The 20,972-nt window shown below is 37.0% G+C and overlaps 4 protein-coding genes across 4 annotated transcripts in view; 2 read left to right on the plus strand and 2 right to left on the minus strand.

Moving 5' to 3' along the window:
* Nucleotides 1-184: 184 nt before the first annotated feature.
* On the plus strand, nucleotides 185-2,211 carry LOC124630739. The gene is made up of 5 exons (XM_047164716.1): nucleotides 185-426; nucleotides 877-904; nucleotides 1,408-1,548; nucleotides 1,800-1,811; nucleotides 2,097-2,211. Exons 1-5 carry the CDS (start codon nucleotides 385-387, stop codon nucleotides 2,204-2,206), a joined length of 333 nt encoding a protein of 110 aa, XP_047020672.1. The 5' UTR covers nucleotides 185-384; the 3' UTR covers nucleotides 2,207-2,211.
* Nucleotides 2,212-2,491: 280 nt separating this feature from the next.
* Nucleotides 2,492-8,009, minus strand: LOC124630738 (calreticulin). Its single transcript, XM_047164715.1, has 7 exons — nucleotides 7,850-8,009; nucleotides 7,603-7,707; nucleotides 7,121-7,356; nucleotides 4,943-5,140; nucleotides 4,620-4,829; nucleotides 3,389-3,730; nucleotides 2,492-3,012 (listed from the first exon to the last, which is right to left on the minus strand). Exons 1-7 carry the CDS (start codon nucleotides 7,935-7,937, stop codon nucleotides 2,992-2,994), a joined length of 1,200 nt encoding a protein of 399 aa, XP_047020671.1. The 5' UTR covers nucleotides 7,938-8,009; the 3' UTR covers nucleotides 2,492-2,991.
* A 3,249-nt stretch (nucleotides 8,010-11,258) lies between these two features.
* Nucleotides 11,259-16,863, minus strand: LOC124630735 (guanine nucleotide-binding protein-like 3 homolog). The gene is made up of 9 exons (XM_047164713.1): nucleotides 16,691-16,863; nucleotides 16,032-16,321; nucleotides 15,349-15,535; nucleotides 14,854-15,078; nucleotides 13,673-13,856; nucleotides 13,069-13,291; nucleotides 12,695-12,802; nucleotides 12,196-12,363; nucleotides 11,259-11,810 (listed from the first exon to the last, which is right to left on the minus strand). The coding sequence occupies exons 1-9, from the start codon at nucleotides 16,707-16,709 to the stop codon at nucleotides 11,478-11,480; spliced, it is 1,737 nt and encodes a 578-aa protein (XP_047020669.1). The 5' UTR covers nucleotides 16,710-16,863; the 3' UTR covers nucleotides 11,259-11,477.
* A 1,214-nt stretch (nucleotides 16,864-18,077) lies between these two features.
* LOC124630737 overlaps nucleotides 18,078-20,972 on the plus strand; it is a 37,632-nt gene continuing 34,737 nt past the window's right edge. Inside the window, exon 1 of the mRNA XM_047164714.1 lies at nucleotides 18,078-19,071. Coding sequence (XP_047020670.1) covers nucleotides 18,264-19,071 — 808 coding nt within the window. The 5' untranslated portion in view covers nucleotides 18,078-18,263. The remainder of the gene's footprint in view (nucleotides 19,072-20,972) is intronic.

Below are 20,972 nucleotides of genomic sequence, written 5' to 3' on the forward strand. Positions count from 1 at the left end.
TTTTGTTTATATTATGTAATTTTTTATATACTAAGTGGCTCATTTAACTTTTTTCGGTACTTAACTGGGTTTTCCACAAGTAAACTATATAGCTACTTGGCAACACCAATCAACACCACATAGTACATACTTTACATTGTTACTAAAGTATTTAAACAGCGAAATAAATAAAACAATAAGTGATTCTTATTTGCCGAATTCTCCACTAAGAATGCCATGACAATGTAACAAGGAAATAATTATTCTTTGAGACACTGTGTATTAACAACCATGTAATACGCGTAACTTTGGTGTTGTCTTCATACATAAGTATATACATATATAAATAAGTATAAACTAGAAGACATTTGGACATATTGTTAAGTGCTTCGCAAGTAATTAAACATGTTCGGTATAAAGTATTTCGTGTCCATTGGCGCGCTTTTGGTAAGAATTGCTCTGTTTTTGGAACCACATAAATTTTTAAAAGAATTTTTTTCCATATTTTTGAGATAGACCTCATGTAAATATACCTTTTATAATACTTTAAAATTCCACTGCTTAAAGGTCCTATTCAGTATTGAATCTACACATGTTGGTATAATTAGGGTGGGTAGGTAGATACCAGGTAAGTGAGGGGACAATATTTGGGTCACTAACGCGAATTGGGTCAATACTTAAATATCACCGCCTGATATCTGCTATTTACGTACAATATGTTGTGCCAAATAAAAAGATTAGGTGTGAAATTGCAAACTGCATTTAGCTTATCTGATAAATAATGATGGGTAATATAATATTTTTGCGAAATAAATGGGTCAACCTTTTTTTTCCAAATGTTTAATAATGTTAATAACCATCGTTATTATGTCTAATGCTTAATTTTGCTTTTTACAGGTTCTCGTATTACCAAATGAAAACGAAGGTAAGTTTGTTTTTTTAAAGTGATTCAGGAAACTGCAAGTAAACAATTTGACTGATTTTAAACGCATTTGTATTCAACGAGCATGTCGCATTGAAAGCTTATTCTTCTCGTTTAGAAAAGAAATTGAAAGAGGAGTCAAGACGCCCAACTTTCTTACTAGAGCACTTTCAATATAACAAATAAGTGCACATTGTAGACAATTCATTTAATCCATCTATTTCGTAAAGACGCTGGTGACTATTGAAGAATAAATAGCATTATGTGATAGACCCCAAATCTGTGTAAATAATAGGCCTAAATAAGCCTGTGCATCCCAAAATGAGAGAGACCTATAAGCTTAGACCAGTTGCTGAAAACTTCCTCATAAACTTTTACAAAGAAGCACTTATTGGTACCTATACTTTTAGTTTCCTCTCGATTTCTCCATCACCATCAGTCAGAGAGTTCAAAATAAAAATAGATAAAGAATATGGGCTCTTTATGTTAAACCTTTTTGTTCACAGTGAGTGCTGCACCACACCCGTGTCTATGGATGCTGGACCATGAATACACTCACCCAGTGCCCACTACTACTACTAGCAAGCCAGATTTAGTGGAGGATCTTGCTAAACTGACCAAAAAGAAAACAAAGCAGCTAAAGGACCGTAAGTGGCTCCCTCTGTGTCTACAATTCGGCATCTGAAGTCAATGTTGTATTTCTTATCAAAATGATTAGCAAATATATTGAATAGAAAATATTTTAATATGTTAGCATTTTCTGTTTAAAAAATTAGATGCCCTCTGAACGCAGTTTCAGGACCGAAATTCTGTTCGTATTTTACCAGCCTATCGAAAGGAGGTAATATTTTAGTTAAATTATAATATTAAAGGAGGTAATTTTTTATTTATGTTTCAGTCGCCGATTTTAGTAAGTAGATCCAGAAGTGAAAAGAACATTATAATTTTTTGAAACTCTTCTGGTGTAGCGAGCTTCGTGCAACTAACAAGAGATGGCGTTGACCACCGAATACTAATATTTAGTTTAGAGACATCTAGCGTAACAATTGTGAACTAATATGAAACTATGGTGTGCTTTGCTCCAATAGTGCTTCTACTTCCATTTTTTGATTTGTTTAAATATTTTACGTTTTTATTTACGTTCAAAGTTTGTGCCTGTAATGAAATCTTGTTTGTTTTGTTATTTGTCAAACAGTTATATGGGGGCCAAACGCCGAGGTTCGTAAGCCGCGCTCTAGAAGCCCAATGGAAAAAGTTATTTCTAGTTATGTGAAGTTCTTAACAAATGTAATAAAGATGTTCTAAATGTTTGTTTTTATATTATAAATACTTCAACTACTTAGATCTAGCTCTTACTAAAATTAAACAAACTAACTGTTTAAAATGTTTCACGTTTAATAAAATCACACCATTGACTGTCAAAGTACAAATTCAAGAAAATAAAAGCTTTCACTCATTGAACTTAACATAATATAGGAGACTTATAACTCAACAAATAATAAATCAGGAATCCAGGTCATAACTTATGACTCATAAGTTTCGACTCCAGCAAATACCTTAAAATTTTGAAAACAAAATAAAACCAAAAAATAAATTTTAATTTAATATATTAATTTTAATCAGACTCGTTTCACAACATAAATGAGAAACTTTCACTCACAGATTTATTCTACAATATTAGTCAAAATTCTTACAAAAAATTTAGGCTAGAGCAACTAACAGTGTACAATAAATCCCTGCACTCGACGACACACAGTGCCGTATTAACATTAATACAATAAAAACTGAGCGTGATTTCAACCTTTATACAAAATAAAACGGTTCGTTGGGTCCGCGAAAATAAATATTCAACCCCAACTTGGAATATTTCGAGCTAGCACACGCATTGTAAGATAAGTATGATTATGAATTAAATACAGCATGTTATCTCATACATATTTGATAGAGACTGGAACAAAACACACTATAACGCACTAGACGAACTAAGGTTCTTCAAGTTTTTGGAACTAGAACATGCGCTTACGCACCCGCGCGACACACTCACGTTGTACCCGACGATACTAATGTCTTTACACACACAACGACACAGTTTACAGCTCATCGTGGTCCTCCTGTAACAAAGACGATGTAAATTAGTATGGAGGTCAACAAATTATAATTAGGATAGTGTAAGACGTATTTATTTCCAAACACGGTAATTAATTACACTGTAACACACTACATATTATAATCGAAACAAAGGGCTAATGTAATGCCAAGAATTTAAGTCACAGATATGAATTGTTTTATTTTTAACAACGATTTGTACTTTGTAGTAGAAATTTTTGTATAAAAAAATGTTCTTAGGCCTATTGGCCTAATACATGGCCTAAGAACATTTTTTTATGAAAAGTGTGTTCTGTGAAAAGAATAAGAAGTTGATGATTACCAATAGGTAATCTTTATTCTTTTCATACAATAGTAAAGAGTAAATAAGTATCAACTCACCACAGGCGCGGCATCACCAGCCTCGTCATCCAGATCTTCATCATCGAGATCCTCATCATCAGGCTTCTCCGCCTTTTCCTTCTCCCTCTCCACCTCATCCTGCTCACTCTTCATCTTCTTTTCACCTTCTAGCCTCTTCTTGAGGGCCTCGCCTCGTTCGGCGGCCTCCTCGATGCTGTCTCCGATGAGGAAGTTGTCGAAGATGGTGCCAGACTTGACCTGCCAGAGGTCGAGACCGACGGCGCAGAGTTCGTCGCGCTTGTACAGGTTGGGGTCTGATGTGTACTCAGGGTTGTCGATCTCTGGGTGCACCCATGGGCCCTTGTATGCGGGGTTGTCGATCTGTGAACGAAGAAAATCGTAAGTTTAATTCATGTTGGTAGAATTAAGCTGGGCAGGTCAAAAACCTTTAAAAAAATCAGACATCCGGATGAGAAGCACATTTCGAGTGTTAAACAGTTATTTACGGCTCAATAGTAAATGTAATAGCAGCCAGTCAATGAGCTGTTCAATTTTCACATTATAACGGTAAGCCGGTAAGCCGGCCAACACACGTTATGCAAACAGCGACGCACGCGCCGCTAGGAAATGACGTCACCAAATGACGAATAGTTTTTAAAATATATTTAGACACGGTAAAGAATTAAACGTTTCAGATGTAAAACAGTTTTAAGATAAGAGAAATTGTGTTGAAAAAGAACAGATTGCAATTGATTAATGGTCGAGATATAATTTGTTGAAAGTAGAGCGTGGCGACTTCATTTATCTCACAAGGTGATATGTACCGGTACTTAGAAGGTATCGTTTTTTGTACTGGTAAACTCTCGTTTCGTGTCATTGCTCTCGATTGGAACTACTAGCCTAGTTAATAGGAAAACTGATCAAAGATCTATTCTGCGCGGTTCGTATTCTCGTATCAAAGCTGGCTAGCAAGCTCACGCTCTGTTTAAGTCTAATGCACTGTTTGGTGTGACAAATGCTTAATGACGCGACATTGCACAGAACAATGCATGTTATCATTCATTATGAACATCTCCAGCTATACTGTCTTGTAACTCAACACAGTTTCAGGAACCAGAAATTCCTAGGAATAGTATTAGTCAGTGGAGGAAACTGAGGAGTAAAAAGACCAACCTCATATACCAAGACTTTCGTATGGTATGTAATTTTTTTTTCTATTTATAGAATTCGGGGTTTTGTATGGTAAGTATGATGTAAACTCTCTATTTACCTGCTTAGGTGCCCAAACGCCCTTGTAGTCGGGGTTGTCAATCATGGGAGGTTCCCACTCGCCGTCCATCTCATCATCCCAGTCCTCAGGCTTGGTGGCGTCAGGGTCGGGAATGTGCTCAGGTTTGTCCCAGTCTTCGGGTTTCTTGTCCTCAGGGTCGGGGATGGTGGGCCTCTCGTCCCAGTCTTCGGGCTTCTTGGCTTCTGGGTCCTGAGGAACAACAAAAGACAAAGTTTTAAGGAGGCAAGGACTTAATTTTACCAAGGGCAGCAAAATATATCCATTATTTTTCTTAAACTTCGTTATTCTGTAAGAATTCTTACCTTGATCTTCTTGGGGGGAAGGAAGTCCCAGTCGGCCTCCAAATCTCCAGACTCGACCTTCTCGTTGTCAATGAGCACCTCATAGGTGTTGTCAGGCTTGACGATCAGAGTGTACAAGTGAGTGTACACATCATCCTTGCAACGGATGTCCTTCTTGATCAGATGGTTCTTGCCTTTGTAGCTGAAGATCACGTGCACCTAGGAAAAAGATAAAACCTTTTTAATAAAGATAGAAAGAGGTAATACATGTCTTGCATGAAAAACGAGTTTGAGGTTGACGAACTTTGGGAGTTCCGTCGAACTCTTGCGAAAGGTGATAATACTGCGAATTAGCATATTTAGTTAGACTAGACATGCTTGTTTGTAGAGATGGGTCATTGATCGCGTAATTTCCAAATATTGTCAACGATTTAACCACCAAATATTATAATTAGTGTTCGGAATGAAATTAAAATCATCTGAAGCAAATTTTAATGAGATTCTTTAGTTAATTGTTGCCTGATAAGGATACATACATCATTAGCAAACAAGCAAGTACAATAAGTAGTAGCGAATTTCTTAAGGCATTCAACGTCGTGCGTGAAATCGGTTTCCAACATATCTTACGCAATATCCGAACTATTAAATGCTTCATTACGTATTGGTTATAAAACCTGTCGATGGGGACGAAGCTAATATGCTAGCTCGCAATAATAAGCCTGAGATAATCGATATTATAGCATGCACTTAATTACATGAGGTGTCGATTTAACTAAAGCCTAAGGTCGCCCTGAATTATTGATGATATTTTTATCAATATACATATATCATTTTCTGAACTAATATCTAGTTATGAACGGCCTATAAGCTTGTGCTTTGAATATAATAGCTAGTTGTAAGTTCGCTAAATCTTCTCTCAAATTTTTTTTATTTTTGTTGGTATGTAAAATTTACCAACTTTTATAGAGGTATTACCGATTAGGCATTTGTTTTACAGCCGTAAGTCAACCTCGACCGTTTAATTTAAAAAGTTATTGCAAGAACCTAATAAAAATGGCAGTCCACTATCGCTGGTATTTGAACAGTTGTACCGATCATGTAAAACTGATATGCACCTAGAGTAACTGTTAACAACACTCATTAATATTCCGAAGGCCGTTAGAGGTATAAAAAACTAAATTTTTGTTCATGATTAGGGCTTGTTAGTCCTACAGTCACAATGGCTTTGGTTGATAAGGTAATTGATTAGTTTATTGTTATATTTTAAACAGAAATAATGTTGAAAATATACAATAGAATGTGTACAATAATCCATATCATTAGAATAAATGGGATTTATTTAGAAGTGGCAGTTGGTCAGTCTTTTCATTCTACTGGATGAATCAAAGTACAGTCATGTTATGAGAAAATAGTGTCTTTACAAACTAGCTAGCTGTGCCTAGTTTGCCTTACAATATTATATAAAGTGCAAGTATTATTCTGTTTAACAATAGAAAATGATAATTTAATGCTCTACATCTTAGTAAGTTCCCAAGCTATTTGAAATGTCCTTGATTTGTTTAAGAAAACTATACAAGTGAATTATCACAATGTTATTTTTACTATTTAGAGTAATTTTTTGTTTAAACGAAGGTATCATCTACAATGTGTTTTGTTGGTCTACAATTGAAGATACAACATAAATAAATAAAAAACCATGTTGCTTTAATGTGATCGTTTGTAGAGATAACGATTAACTAGTTTATTAGGTGTTTTAATGAAAATGAAATGCTAATCTGATAAGACCCAGTAAAACTATAGCTGTAATTGACACAGAAAGATACATATTGAGTGCAATGAAACATGTTGACACAGTAAAATATTGAGTGCCATGTTAAGTTTTAATTAACTTTATGTTATTGATAATTATCTCATAGGTATCTATTGTGTAAAAATATATACATTTCCTAACAGATGAGCTTAAAATTTTTGCTTAACAGTATAGTAGAATTGTATTTTTAGACTGAGTGCCATTAAGCATGGGTCAGAAACCAGTTATTCCAGTCTAGTGGACCATTCATTTAACATATTACCTAATGGTTTTACCATTAATACCAGTTAATTTTACTTTAGTTTTAAATGTAAAGTGATTGTAAAAGACTTTAAATGATTCTGTCCAATTGGGATTGGGAGAGTGTATATGCATTTATGTTGTCTTACCTTCTTGGTACCAGGACCGCAGATGTCAGGGCCAAACATAATTTCGTAGGGGGTCTCTCCATGCATGTCAGTCTGCTCCAACTTGCAGTCGAAGACCTTGAGGTAACCACCTCCGCAGTCAATATCCTGTTCATGTTTTACTGAGAACTGCACAACCAGGGGCTTGCCTTCGTTGCTGAAGGGCTTGAACTTGCGCGACAGGGCGTAGAACCTCGCGTCTTCAGACGTCTGCAGACCTGACAAGTATCAGGAGAACAGAAATGTAGAGATGGCGAAACTAGTGAGAGTGCCGCGTATTGTGACGCCGGCCTATTGTTCATTTGTTGTGTGTAATTGAGTTCAGTGCCCTTTGCACGCTCTAGTATTGGGTAATGAGCGACACATGCACATCTATGACTTATTCCTTGAATTTAAACTTCAGATAGCTCTAATGTAAACGTCATACTGTGAGAGGCATTAGAAGGGAACCGGTCACCACCTACCTTTATCTTCCTCCGGATTGTTGTAGAACTTTCCAGCAGTCAGCTTGAATTTGCCGAATTCTTTGCCGGGATGTTCACTGTAAACCCAGTTGGATTCCCATGAGTCTGAAATGAAAAACGTAATACCGTTTCAACACTATTCCCCAAAATAACCGGCTTCCGACTCTTGGAAGCGCATAATCGATAGCACACGCGCCAAGCCGGCATGTCGAAATTTTAGGTTTTTGAATAAAATGCATCAACTTACCATCGGGGAACTTCTCCTCGAAAAACACTTCACAATTTACTAATGAAATTGCCAGTAAACTGACAAGAGCTAGCACTAAAGACTTCATTTTTGATTCACACAACCACCTCGACGCTCAAAGGACTGGCCACGAATAACTTCAAAAATTGGCGAATTCTCTATTATTACTTCGACCGGTTAGTTAGCTTCAGATTTTTTTTATCTTACTCTGGTTAACGAAAACACTGCATGCGCGAATGAGATGAACATAAAATGTAAACGTATTGGGAAATGTGGAACGGAGATAGAGATAGATTTGTAAGCCGTATGCTTTGCATGGTTGCGAAAGAAACAGAAAATAAGCGCGTAATGACGTTTTACGTAAAATTACGACAGACAGATGGAAAGCTGCTATTGGTGAAACGCCAGCAAATAGGAATTGAACACACTTCACGAAATTAATGATTCAGACCGCGGGAAAATATGAACTCTAACCTGTTATATTTTTGTGAAACATAGATTTGATATTGAGAAACAACTGTAGTCTAGATTCATTTTATGCGATATTGTTGTTGATATAACTATAGTGCTCGTACTATAGCGAAAACATAATTTTTAATTCATAAAAAATAAGTAATTAGCTTTTCCAGAAAGTTCATTCATAATCGCCTTCACGATAATGCAAAATGCGACCGCCAATCAGTACCGCACATGGCATAAGACAGAGATAGATATAGAGAATCTCTGTGGTTGAAGAGAGAGGTAGTGCTGCTGTAGTACGTGGATTAATTTCGTCGTGGACTCGTCACATTAGTTGTTTTAATGTGAACAGTTTTTAAGTTAAAATATATAAGTAGGTACTTATAGCAATATCAATTTCCAATGTCCTTCAGTATTGTTATAACTAGCTAGATACATGATAAAATTAAAATTTCATGCAAGTTATGCATGAAACATCTACTGGTTTTGGTTGGGTGGTGGTTCTAGCCAGCCAGCGGCCAGTCATCCAATGTGTAGGTAATCGGTTTATGCGATTATAATGAAGCCTTGAAAACCTTCCCAATCGGAAATGTAACAGCAACTACCTATAGACCTAAAGGTCACAGCAGATCGATTTTTATCCCTAATTGCCTTTCGTATTTATGTAGGTACCTAGGTAGTTATCTGCTACATTTGTATGAATAAGCACCGTAAATCAAATTTCACTGTTTTATACCGACGATAAAAATTGATAAGCGACAAATATTTGATTAGAAAGGGATTTGTTTTTATTAGGGAAACTGCCTATTATTAGGTAGGTATGACCTAGAACCTATACAAATGGCTGTATTGTTCTTCTAGATTGGTGCTAAATTATCCCAATAATCAGGCAGAGAACTACGGCTTTTAGCAGCACAGGCTTCCAAACTTCCATGTTTGCGCAAAGACTTCCAGGTTTTATAGTAATTGCTTACCGTGTTTTCATTGGGAGTTCCATGAAAATGTACATCAGCAGTGTTCTTAGAAACAGGGAAGAGATCGTTGCTAATGTTATCAAACGCTTTAATCTCTCGAAGCTATAGTCGCTCGCTATGCCTACTTACTGCCCTTTTTCAAAACTCCATTACCTTTTATAGTTTACTATGGTTAATATCTAGCTATTTTTAGGTCCATGTATTTTGTTGGTAGGCAGGAACGATGCGGAGATAAGCAGCTTCATTTTTCGTTTCGAGAAAAGTCTCTCACACAGATAAGTACCTAAATAGGTATCTATGACTTTACATGATTCTACGATACAAGGAAAGAACAGAATCATAGGGAAATACATAAATTATGTTTACTAATTGTGCGGCTTTTTTACATCATCGGGCAATCCCGTGTTAGAGCAAAAACTTCATAAGCCATCCAATCGGCTAGAAACTGATACATTCATAGGATCTTTTGAGGCACGATATATTGAGAAATGGGTAAGATAGGTACCTTATTTCTTTATAATAACACTGGCTTTTCTCCATGGTTTCCGAAAAACGACTTCCCACACCGGGATAAAAAGTAGCCAATGTCCTTTCTCAGGCCTTAGGTATCTGTGCATATTCATTTTAATCGGTGCAGTTGAGTTCAGGGCCCCGATTCTCCTAATTTTACTTAAGCGTCATACGATTCACGTTCGACTCGGTTCGACTGAGATCCAATCCCGACTCGATTACGATTGAAGCGTATGTGGCATTCCGCTATTTTTTCTCTGAAATAAACGTTTTTATCCTTTTCTGTCATTCAATAATGAATCATTTTGTCTGCAAATGATTTAAGATTGCAAAATGATTGTACAGCAAACTACCGTATAGACCAAAATCACCAAAATAGCAGACCAATCGCACACCAATCAAATGTCAATCGAATACGATTGGTCTTTTATTAGTAGCAGAATGCCCGATATGGTTAAAACTGCTGTTGCGATCATATTGCGATTCGATTTCTATTCGATTTTGTCATTATTAACTTAGGAGAATCGGGCCCCAGTACTTTTCAGACAGAGCCTATTTTCGCGCATTTATGATAAGCATGATATAAGTGGGGATTCTATGTGCCGGTTCAAAATGAGACCCTGTCAGTTGAGACTCTTGAGGTTCTGTGAACTGTAGATACCTACTACATACCTATTATACAATACCCTCGAATCTTCCCAAGCTTTGTTTATGAGATAACACATAATACAATGACCGACATTTATACCTTGTACGTTTTCGCTGAAGGTAAGTATATCCGGAATTCACGGACAACAATCGACCTTTGCCAGATTGATCTCGAACTCAATCTTCTTCTTATCGAGTGAGTTCTAAATGATTGAGTTACCTAATCACTAAAGCTTGGCGCTGTGTAAATAGGAATAGTGACCAAGATATTAAAAAAATGTCTTATATTTGATAATTAGTGCGGAAAATGAAATTGGCTAAACGTTAACAATATAAAAAATTGCAGAGCCTAGGTATGTTCATGTAGTTATTTATTAAAAATATGTATAAATTGTAGGCGTCACGCATGCTTCAGATAATTTCAATGGTGGCCAGAGATAGTGTGTCCACTGACGTGTTCCAATAGAATAGGGAGATACTTTTATTATCGTGTAGATATTTTCGAAACTACCTCTGTATAATTCATGACATTATCGACACGAAAACCAGCAGTTTCTGTATTTAATTTCATATTTTTTGTATTATTTATTACTAGGTTTGGACCGTGACTTTGCATCTGGATAAAAAGAAGCCATCTCCTTCTATTGGGTACCACCTCCACGCCGAATTTTATCTCAATCGGTACAGAGTGGTATAACCTTCGTATAACTTTTTGACCATAACAAAGCTCACACGTACGAAAATAGGTTTTAATTTACGTTATCATTATCAATCGCAAATGTCTCGCCAGTAAAACTAGACCTTAATTAAAACACCAATTTACAATTATCGTTTTATTTACTCAAAAAGTTTACAGATAACCGTGGCGAATACTTGAGTAAACACAATTCAAGGTAAAACGGGACTTATTACCATTTAAATTACAGTTCAAAATCCTTTGTTTTTCCTTGATAAACAGCTTAACAAATAAGATAGTACCACATGTACTAAAAACTTTTTTGAATAAAATTACCATACAAACGAAATATGACGTGGTATTACAGTGAAAAGTCTTCCTTAAAATCGTAGTCATCCTTTTTCTTATAACTGGTAATGGTAACATTTTCTAGAACATCTGCTAGATTGACGGCTTGCTTCTCATTCCTTGCTTTCTTCTTTTTATCCTTCTTAAACTGTTGTTTTCTTAATTTGTTAAGTTTAGTGTTGCCTTCTATGAGCATTTCAGGGTCTGTTTTAGTTTTTTCATTAGATTTGTTCCCTTTGTCGAGTTTTGCGCGAATACTGACTGATTTTGGGAGTAGACTGGAGTCTTCTTCGTCTACTTGCATATCGTCTTCTAAAGCTGCTTTGACTGGACCTGTGCTGGATATCTGTTAAAGGAAAGGATTGTTTGAATTTATTCGTGTGGTAATGGACGCAGGCCGCTTCCAATCGGCCCTTTTGGAAATGGATGGGAGAGGCCCAGGTTCAGCAGTGGACTTCTTATGGCTGAGAGGATGAAAAAGTTACTAATATGGTCACAACTGAAGCTTTTTACTAAGATCGTTGTCTATGTTATCCTCAAAAAGCTTATGTTTGACGAGCGTCGGACCACCTGTAGTGTGTGTAGTCAAGTGGCTTTATAGTCTTTGATGTGCACACTCCCAATTCTACATTCGTCTACTCTTCATAAAAATGATGTTCATGAAAACTCTATGCGTTATTCCAAACAAAACAAAATACACTCTAAACATCAAACAATAAGGTCCACATTACCGTAATGCCTTCAACTCCAGTATCATGAGCAGCCAGTTCGTTGATAGCTTCCGTCTCCATGGCTTCGAAGGAGTTTATGTCGAACTCCGCCGCTATGGTCGACACGATCTTAGCGTCCACGTGGATGTCAGATTCTAGTTGCTCGGGGGGCAGGGTGAAGTATCTAACCTAAGGTAAAAAAAAAATGTAATTAAATTAATTAAAATAAAAATATGAATGTAAAAATTGGGTCAATTAAAGTTACGTATATGGTTTTCGTAATTAAGCGTACTCGGTCCAGTAATAATGCGAATTTCTTGTATTTATGCTTTGAATTCGAGGCTTTGTAAATATAAAATATCTGACTTAGATCTGGTTGTAAAATTGTTGGGCTTGATTTTAAATCAAAAGTAGATGCAAACATATACTTATTTGTATATATGCCTGGCCTGTATGTTAAGACTGAAGCTTTGGAAGCCCAAAAACTGTAAAATGTAGTGTAGATGTAGACAATTCTTACTTTTCCTGTATTCCAGTCGTTTAGAAGTATTCTGGCGGCGGACTCCTGATCGGGCACTCCGCCTTTCTTGAACCTGCCCATACGAGACGCCAAGTGTGCGAAAAATTCCTGAAACAGACATTATAGTAAAACTTATATTCATTTTATAGTGGCTTAATTTGGCAATAAAAACCTTCTTTTTTTCGAGTAATGGTCACTTTATAATGTTTAAACTGAATTTAAAGGCCAGAATTGACCAATTAACAACCAGTCGAGTTGTCACCGCATATTTTGTTCTTTTTTATATTTTGTTATAGAATAACATTTAAAATAACCTTGAAAATTAAAGGACTAGACATGATATTTTCCAATGATATTTTTGTAAAAGTACTTACTTGCGGAGTATTAAAATCCGGTATACTATAAAGTTCTGTAAGCGTTTGTTTATTAGCTCTCTGCAAGATGGCGGCGGCCGGCGTCACCGGGTCCTTGAGGCTGCCCACGCGCACCGCGTTCTTCAGCGCCACGGACGAGTCGCTCTCAGGGCCTGAGTGAAACACTATACCGGGACTGTCCAGGATCTTGATCTTGGAGTCTAGCTGGACTGTTTGCATTTGTCTGGAAATAATGGAAGGATATATTGGAAAGTTGTATATTTGTTGATAAAAAAATTTACTAGGCTGTCATCAGGTTGCAGGGGAATAGGTGGGTTTCAAGCTTGTTTTAACACGTGAAATTAATAAGTAATACTTAACTTTACTAATAGTAAAAATATTACAGAAAAAAATACACAATGAGATTGAGTAATTAATTATGAAATAAAACGTATTGGTTTAACATGTAAGTACATATGTATAACCTTATCCAAATAAAAAAAAATGGCCTGTATTATTGTAGTTAATGGAGCATCATACAATTTTGAATAATAGTTCTATCGCAAAAAAAAACATAATTTACATCATCTCCACACATCATTCAAAGTTTTTAAATCCTACTTACTTGGTAACCCCTGGAGTGCTGCCAACATTACAAGCTTTAGACCTGTTCAAGCTGTTGATGATGGAGCTCTTGCCCACATTGGGCAGTCCCACCACGCCCACTGTGATCGACGTCTTGATGCCCTTGTTGCGGCAGTAGTTGCCTAACAGGCTCATTACAAGCTCTGCGCCTACGCATGCTGAACCTAGAATGAAATCATTGAATATTAATTTGTGTAGGTAGGTGAACATAATCATTATAGGGTAATACTAATTGCTCATTCTGTAGTAGACAGTTTACAGAATGAGCAATTAGTATTTTCAGCAATGTCTTCCTTGAATCAAAATAGCGAATACATTCAACATACAATTTCATTCTCGTCAAACTTAATGGCGGCTCACAACTAATATTTAAGCAAGAGGTATGTAAGTGGTCCATAATCTTCGCAAGCCTCTCCAGGCCATTTAATATTTAAAACTAGCTTCTGCCAGCGACTTCGTCCGCGTTAAATTCGAAGTAATAATGTTAACTTTTTAGAAATAGGCATGAGTAGGAGTGTTATAAAGAGTAGACAAATATATTAAGAAAGCTCCGAACTGATAAGCTATTGGGAGTTACGTGTGTTATTGTGAGTCAACCATAAAAGATAGACATATGCTGTTGAAGGATATTTGTCACATAATTTTAAGGAGAATATTTCCGTCATACATGGTTTCTGTGTAGCTTTAACCATGAAGGCTGCACACGCGACGGAAGCCTAAAAATGGAATAACTTCTCCCGTTTTCCCAACTTTTCCCTTCACTGCTCTGCTCCTATTGATCGTAGCGTGATCAAAAGTATCCTATAACCTGCCCAGGAGTATGACGAATAATTGTGCCAAGTTTCATTACAATCCGTTAAGTAGTTTTTGTTTCCATAACGAACATACAGACAGACAAAAATTTTACTGATTTCATTTTTAGCATCAGTATCGATCACTAATCAACCCCCGATAGTTATTTTGGAAATATATTGAATGTACAGAATTTACCTCTCTACAGATTTATTATAAGTATAGATTGCCTTCTGAGCAATTGTTGATTAAGTTTACTCTTTCTAAACCAAAAACAAATATGTATATTCATTAATGACATAACCAAATATGTTTTATGATAGTTACATCAGCTCTCCTTTAATATGTGTAGTAACTCCTTTCACTAACCTTTCATCTGCTTCTCTTTAACAACATGCTTCATCTTCCTAGTTCCTAGATTATGCTGTTGATCCTGAGTGGAAGCCTTGAAAGGCACCGCTGGGGCTGTCCTGCGTAAATACTTGAGCCACGCCTCGAGATTTGTGCGGGGAACGAGGTCAGCTTTGTTTAGAACTAGGACTAGGCGCTTGCCTGACTCTCGAACTGCTTCCTCGACTTGTGCACAGCGTGTGCCTGGAAGATTAAAGGTTATATGTTAATATTTAAATGTCCTTAATAAGGATTGGGATTTACGGTTTGTAAATAATTTCTGTACTATATAAATTATACAAAATAGAGACATGATAAAGAAACAGATGTCAGAAAAGCATAAAAATTGTATGTATGTATTGTAGTTACTTTAACTATTTATCCAAACTCTAGATTAAGTTTGCCTTTGTACAAAACTCTCCATAATTTGTAAAAAATTCTCTATGTCCATTAAAAGATTTAAAAAATATTTACCTAAAGGATCTCTGGCATCAACCACTTCTAAGATAACCTCAGCTTCTGATATAACCTTCTTAAACTCTCTGTAGTAAGTTTTGAGTGAGTTCTCTTGTTTTCTGTCCTTGCCGAATTCCACGTCATCTGATGGTTCATCTCCTTTGAAAGCCTCGTGGACTTTACCTCTGGCTTGTGCGTTTTCTACCTGTAATCATTAAGTAAGCAAGACAATTAGCTACACTATTAATGATTCAAGAATAGCTGAAATAATTTGGCCAGAAATAGGTCAATTCAAATCAATCAAATCATTTATTTCATTTAGGCCTTTACAAGCACTTATGAACGTCAAAAATTATAAATAAGGTTGAGTCTAGTTGCCCATTCCAAAAGTAGCTTCCTATAGAGAAAAACGGGCAAGAAGCTCCATGGTTACTCTTTTTAAAACATGATGGGTATTACATTTGGTATGTAGTGCTTACAATATTTTAAGGGTTGACTCTGAGAAAATTATTAATAGCAGTGGTCAAAGGATACTTTTACCCCTAATTAGACAATTTCGAGGAGGCGGCCGGTATATGGGCTGCCCAAATCTGGGATGGTTAGGGATTGGTATTAAGAGGGGCCTTCATTCAAGTGGGTTGATGTGATGATGGCTAAAATGAAATTACCACATTTCTTATGTATCAAGAAATAACACTTACTAATGTGTTCATACTAATTTTACTGGTCTTCTTTTCTTCCATTTTCTTTTGTTTCTCAAGTTTTGCGAGTTCCCGCTTCTTCTGACGCTCTTCCTCTTTATGCTTTTTGACAGCTTCAACCTCTTTCAAAATGTCATTTTTGAACGGACATTCATTTGGTATGCAAATGGGCTTTGCTTTCTTTGATTTAGGATTCTTTTTGGCTTCTTTCTTTAATTTCCTGTTGTGATCTTTTACTTTCTTTTCTATTTTGTAGCGGAGGCGAGCCGGCTGCCTCTTTGATGGTTTCTCTGAAAGAAATAGTATTTTGGTTGTAGAATTTGTTTGATACATGTATTTGACAAAATTACATCTATTCGTATGGATTTGGTAAATTTAGCTTTATTGATGCTTAAATACGATGTGCAATAATCTATGTTGATCATAAAATAAATACATGTTGTTGAATAAAGTTGCTCACTAATTGTGCAATATAATCATGAAAATCTTAGTAACAGGCACTATTGAAAACGCAAATTGGGCTGGCTTGTTAACAACATGTATAATTACGCCAAAACTTAAAGATCAAAAGTGCATGAACTGCAGTTAAGAAGTAAAAACAGTTTTCCAGTCATGTGCTTTTACAGAATCAAATGCAAATGAATTTCTTGAATACTTACTCAATTTGAACTTTGCCATTGTATTTCAAACGTGTCTCTTATAAAACTAACAGTACACTAAATTACAGTCTTAAATAAATGATTTTTTTATTAAAATAATTCTACGCAATCCACTGCACTGGATTTAACATAACCTAATTCAGTCGTTTGTTGACAGTTAAGTTATTCAGGCATTCTATAGAATCAAACATGAACAACGTCAATATCCTTTGCTATTCAACTCTAGTTAGATCTTGCTGTTTCTTTCTAACCTTAAGTGCATGCTAAATATCCAAAGGAATCGATATGTTCAGATATGGAATGCATGCGACGTATGGCAGCTGTCCTTTCTGTCAGCATAAACGTCAAAATAAACACACGTGCTTGGCTTGTCAAAGTTGTCACTGTCAATTCGACATGAATTGAAAATGGTTCATGTTCATTCCTGTGCAAATAGTATCAAAATTAATTGAATAAATGTGTATCAATTTTAAAGAAAAATATAAAATAAAGTTATGACTCATATTGATTGTAAATTTAAATTTACACCATTAGATGATAGAGAATAACATTTTAATTTTATCGTTTGTGATAATAAGTGATATGATAAGAAATGAAGCAGGTGTAAGCAGTGAGGCAGCCTGCTCAGTTTTAAATGAATTCATGGAAATACCTATTCAGGGAAGTACAAGTGAGGTATTGTATCCCCTAAAGACACCTAATATTATTAGACTTGTTCTCCTTTATGACGAATAATAATAATTATAGTTACGAAACTTTAGATGCTCATTAATTGTTTAGTGTTGTTAAATACCAGCACAGAGTACCTACCTTTTATTTAATAGACAATAGAATCAAAACAGACGTTATATGCACTTACAAACGGTTTTGTAGCAGCTCCTCTCTCTCGAGTTTTTGTTATTGTGTTTGTGGTAGTTATGATACTACTGCGTAAAGTTAGGTATTGCGTATAGGTGCGCAATTACGCATGCCAGGCCAGCATGCGAACGTAGATTAATGTTTGTTGTTTCGTAAGTTTCATGTGATCCTGTAAATTATTAAATTATTATTATTAATCCGTGACTACTATACTACCCAGGAAATTGTCTTATAAAATAAACAAACAAATAAATTATTATAAACTACGATTACCCTTCAACAATATCTTTGATGGAATTGAGGTTGGAAGCTATCTAATAATATGTAAACATATTGTGTAAACAAAACACGTCGTGGTTCATTCATCGTCGAATATCGTGAATGAATTTAAGTTGCGGGGTTATGTGAGGCGGCTGGCGACGCCATATGACGGCTTTGTTCACGGGCAGCAGCTGCGCTTTGCTCGCGAAACGGTCGCTTGTACCTGAACAGGTACCAGAAGCAACAGGTCATTTCTCTGGGCGAGGGGAGCGCGGCTACCGGCCGCCGTCCCCGACCGAGACAGTCGCGTTCTGTTCTCCGCAGTGACGGCACGCTACTATTCGCGTCCGCGCGCTCCACAAACCGCGATATATTTCGATTACATCGCGCAAGTAATGTGCGCGAACGCACACCTTGATAATCCGTTTGTCGGCAGCCAGTTGTGACAGTGCAAATGTCTCCCAGTTTAGAAGGGATCATGTTCAACAGAAACGCGAACCTGTCGGCGCGCCGGCCGTTGTTGGCGGAACCGCAAAAGCCTCTAATGGTCCCACCACGAGCGCCTCCCCGCGACACTGGCCCGCAACGACCCTTGCCTGCACCCAGAAACCTTCCCGTAGATTATTCCTACCGACCAGATTACTGGAAACCATCGAACGTCGAACTCGAGAGACGACTGCAGGAGACAAGGGCACGCGAGAAAGTTGGATACTTTCAAGACAAAGTAACACCTCCAGAACTAAGTTTGGATCGGAGAGAAGCAGAGCTTGTGTTCAGATTCGACCCGCAAGCGTCCGACGAATACCTTTCGAGTCAGTACCGTGCACCGGTAGTGCATTATGCGAAGGCCCCGACTCCGGCGAACGGGTTCGCTGCCCGTGTGCCCGAGAGAGACGGGCCGTTTGTATTCGGAGTGCACAGTCCGAGCCAGTTCCCGATTTCGCGGCGGGATGACGACGACTACGACTACTCAGAAGTGGCCGAAGAGAACGGCCGCACTGTGATACGAGACGATGTGTCTGAAGACTTGAATTGCTGTGATAAAGTGAACGAGTGGGCGGTCAGGGACAAGAAGACCAAACGGACTTTGAACCGAATGTTTCAAATAAAAGACAGAAGGAAGGTGAAAGGTGGAAAAAAGGAAAAGATAAAGTGTGTGTTGGTGGGTGACGGAGCTGTGGGGAAGAGCTCCCTCATAGCGGCGTACGCGCAGGACACGTTCCGGGAGGATTATCAGCCTACAGCTTACGACACATTCAATGGTAAGATTACTTGTAGTGTCTTGAGTATAGAAATTCTTCAGGAAACTAAAGAATAAACGTTTGAGATAAAAACAAAGACATCCAACGTTCTCTAGGCTGGCAGTTGCGTGACTTATCGCAAACGACCCTGATTTGTGGAGATAATGAGCGATTACCCCTAGAATTATCGTCTGGCGAGCGATCGTATCGTTAGCTGCATTTACGATATAAGTAATGTGTTTTGTTATTACTGGCGCCACAAACAATTTTTACAAGATAAAAAGGTAATCGTAAAATGCTTAAATTGCAGAACGCATCGTGAAAAGGCATTATTACCTAATATTACTGCGTGAATAAAATAATAGCAACACCATCTGAAAACCAGTTTTGCTGGTCTAGTGGTCGCAAGCGCGACTTGAGATTGTAGAGAGTTGAGTCTTGGGTTCAGTCGGTGGACTTGTAACAAAGTGTTTATAAGGGATTGTCCTTAGCAGCTTTATCAGCATATTATCTTCTTTGTCATTTGCGGAATTAGGCATTTTAGAATCTATGGATTCTCAAATAAGTCCACAATCGAAGAATTTAATAAATAGCTCTCCCAGTAACCTAAGTACAATCTGCTTTAAGTTGTAAGTTCCTAGCTAAGTAGGTACCTACTTATCATAACTGAATCAAGAATTTCCTCCACGGGTTGCACGCTCTGATTGTCTCTTATTAACTCGTTCCAATTTATGTTGTTCTTTTTCCATCATAAGCAAATACTAGGCCGTCAAGAACATCTAAGACATGACTGGTAATAAGTGAACTAATATTATTGCTTAAGTACCTAACTAAGGTGATTATCGCTCAATCCTTCTCCGTGTGAGAGGAGGCCTGTGCCCGCAGTGGGACGATAAAAAGGCTGTGACGACGACGACCTTAGTAAAATATATATGGAATTACATTAATTAATATGACACGTTATTGATAACACGCGTATGCTCAAGGGACAGTAATTTAAAATAAGTTAGGTAATCCTTGTTTAGTAAAATGAGGAAAGTTCCATGTGCGGTAATCCGTGGCGCCACGCCACTGCGATCAAAGTAAATAGGATTGTCCTTGACCTTGCCCAAGACCGTAGCTGCTCTACTTGTCTATTATGCACAGAGTTTCAAAACTTTTGGGAAAGAGTACTTAGAACATAGGCTGTGTAGAGGCTTTTATTTTCTCAACAGTGTTGGATCTTTTGGAAGGCGTTTTTGACAACCATTGTTATATTTTATTAGATCATGGTTTCGTTGTCGAAAGATATACAATATCCATTTGCCAAACCAAACCTGAAAGTGTTGCCCTTTGGACTATGCTGTTAAACAAACAGACATTACAATTATAAGTTTCAAGTCTTACAACATTATTCATGCATAAATGTATGAAATAAAAATACACAGCAGGAGTCAATGACTCGTCCAGACATTTTCTGTTGGCTTATCAACAAAAGAAACTTGTTTTTAAACATAATATGTAGGTACCAATAACATCGTGGTTGGTTTCTTATTTAAAATTCTTGTTACGCTTTCTCATTTCAATTTATAAATGGCATTCAAAAATATTTTTTTATTCATATTACATACCTACATAATTTAAATTGTATCATTGTTATTTTGTGGACCTTGTCTGGGAAAGCAAAGGGGTCTGTGCGGTTAGAGTTTACCTACTGTGCTCTATTATCTATGTCGGTGAAAATGACAGGTTTCAAAACAACTTTTAACTCGATTTATTGTTTTCATTCTAAAAATCAGTCAAATATCTTGTAAATAACTCGTAAAGGACACATCAAGTATTACGTCGGATGGTTTCATCACCTAAGGGTGCGTCCACATCTGGCGAATGCGCCGCGAATGCGCAGCACGCGAGCCGATCGCGAGCTGTCCGCGAGCTGCGCG

The sequence above is a fragment of the Helicoverpa zea genome, chromosome 5, assembly GCF_022581195.2.
Source record: "Helicoverpa zea isolate HzStark_Cry1AcR chromosome 5, ilHelZeax1.1, whole genome shotgun sequence".
Classification (NCBI taxonomy): domain Eukaryota; kingdom Metazoa; phylum Arthropoda; class Insecta; order Lepidoptera; family Noctuidae; genus Helicoverpa; species Helicoverpa zea.

What these genes read in the sequence shown, in the direction of transcription:
- LOC124630739 (XM_047164716.1), top strand. Translation starts at nt 385, where the DNA reads ATGTTCGGTATAAAGTATTTCGTGTCCATTGGCGCGCTTTTG. An exon ending in TGTCCATTGGCGCGCTTTTG is followed by an intron (nt 427 to 876) that starts GTAAGAATTGCT and finishes TGCTTTTTACAG; the next exon opens with GTTCTCGTATTACCAAATGA. An exon ending in ATTACCAAATGAAAACGAAG is followed by an intron (nt 905 to 1,407) that starts GTAAGTTTGTTT and finishes TTTTGTTCACAG; the next exon opens with TGAGTGCTGCACCACACCCG.
- LOC124630738 (XM_047164715.1), bottom strand. Translation starts at nt 7,937, where the DNA reads ATGAAGTCTTTAGTGCTAGCTCTTGTCAGTTTACTGGCAATTTCATTA. An exon ending in GCGTTTGGGCACCTAAGCAG is followed by an intron (nt 3,731 to 4,619) that starts GTAAATAGAGAG and finishes CTTCGTTCACAG; the next exon opens with ATCGACAACCCCGCATACAA. An exon ending in CTGGTGATGCCGCGCCTGTG is followed by an intron (nt 3,013 to 3,388) that starts GTGAGTTGATAC and finishes TCTTTGTTACAG; the next exon opens with GAGGACCACGATGAGCTGTA.
- LOC124630735 (XM_047164713.1), bottom strand. An exon ending in TAAAGAGAAGCAGATGAAAG is followed by an intron (nt 13,857 to 14,853) that starts GTTAGTGAAAGG and finishes ATTTCATTCTAG; the next exon opens with GTTCAGCATGCGTAGGCGCA. An exon ending in ACGACTGGAATACAGGAAAA is followed by an intron (nt 12,364 to 12,694) that starts GTAAGAATTGTC and finishes TTTTTACCTTAG; the next exon opens with GTTAGATACTTCACCCTGCC.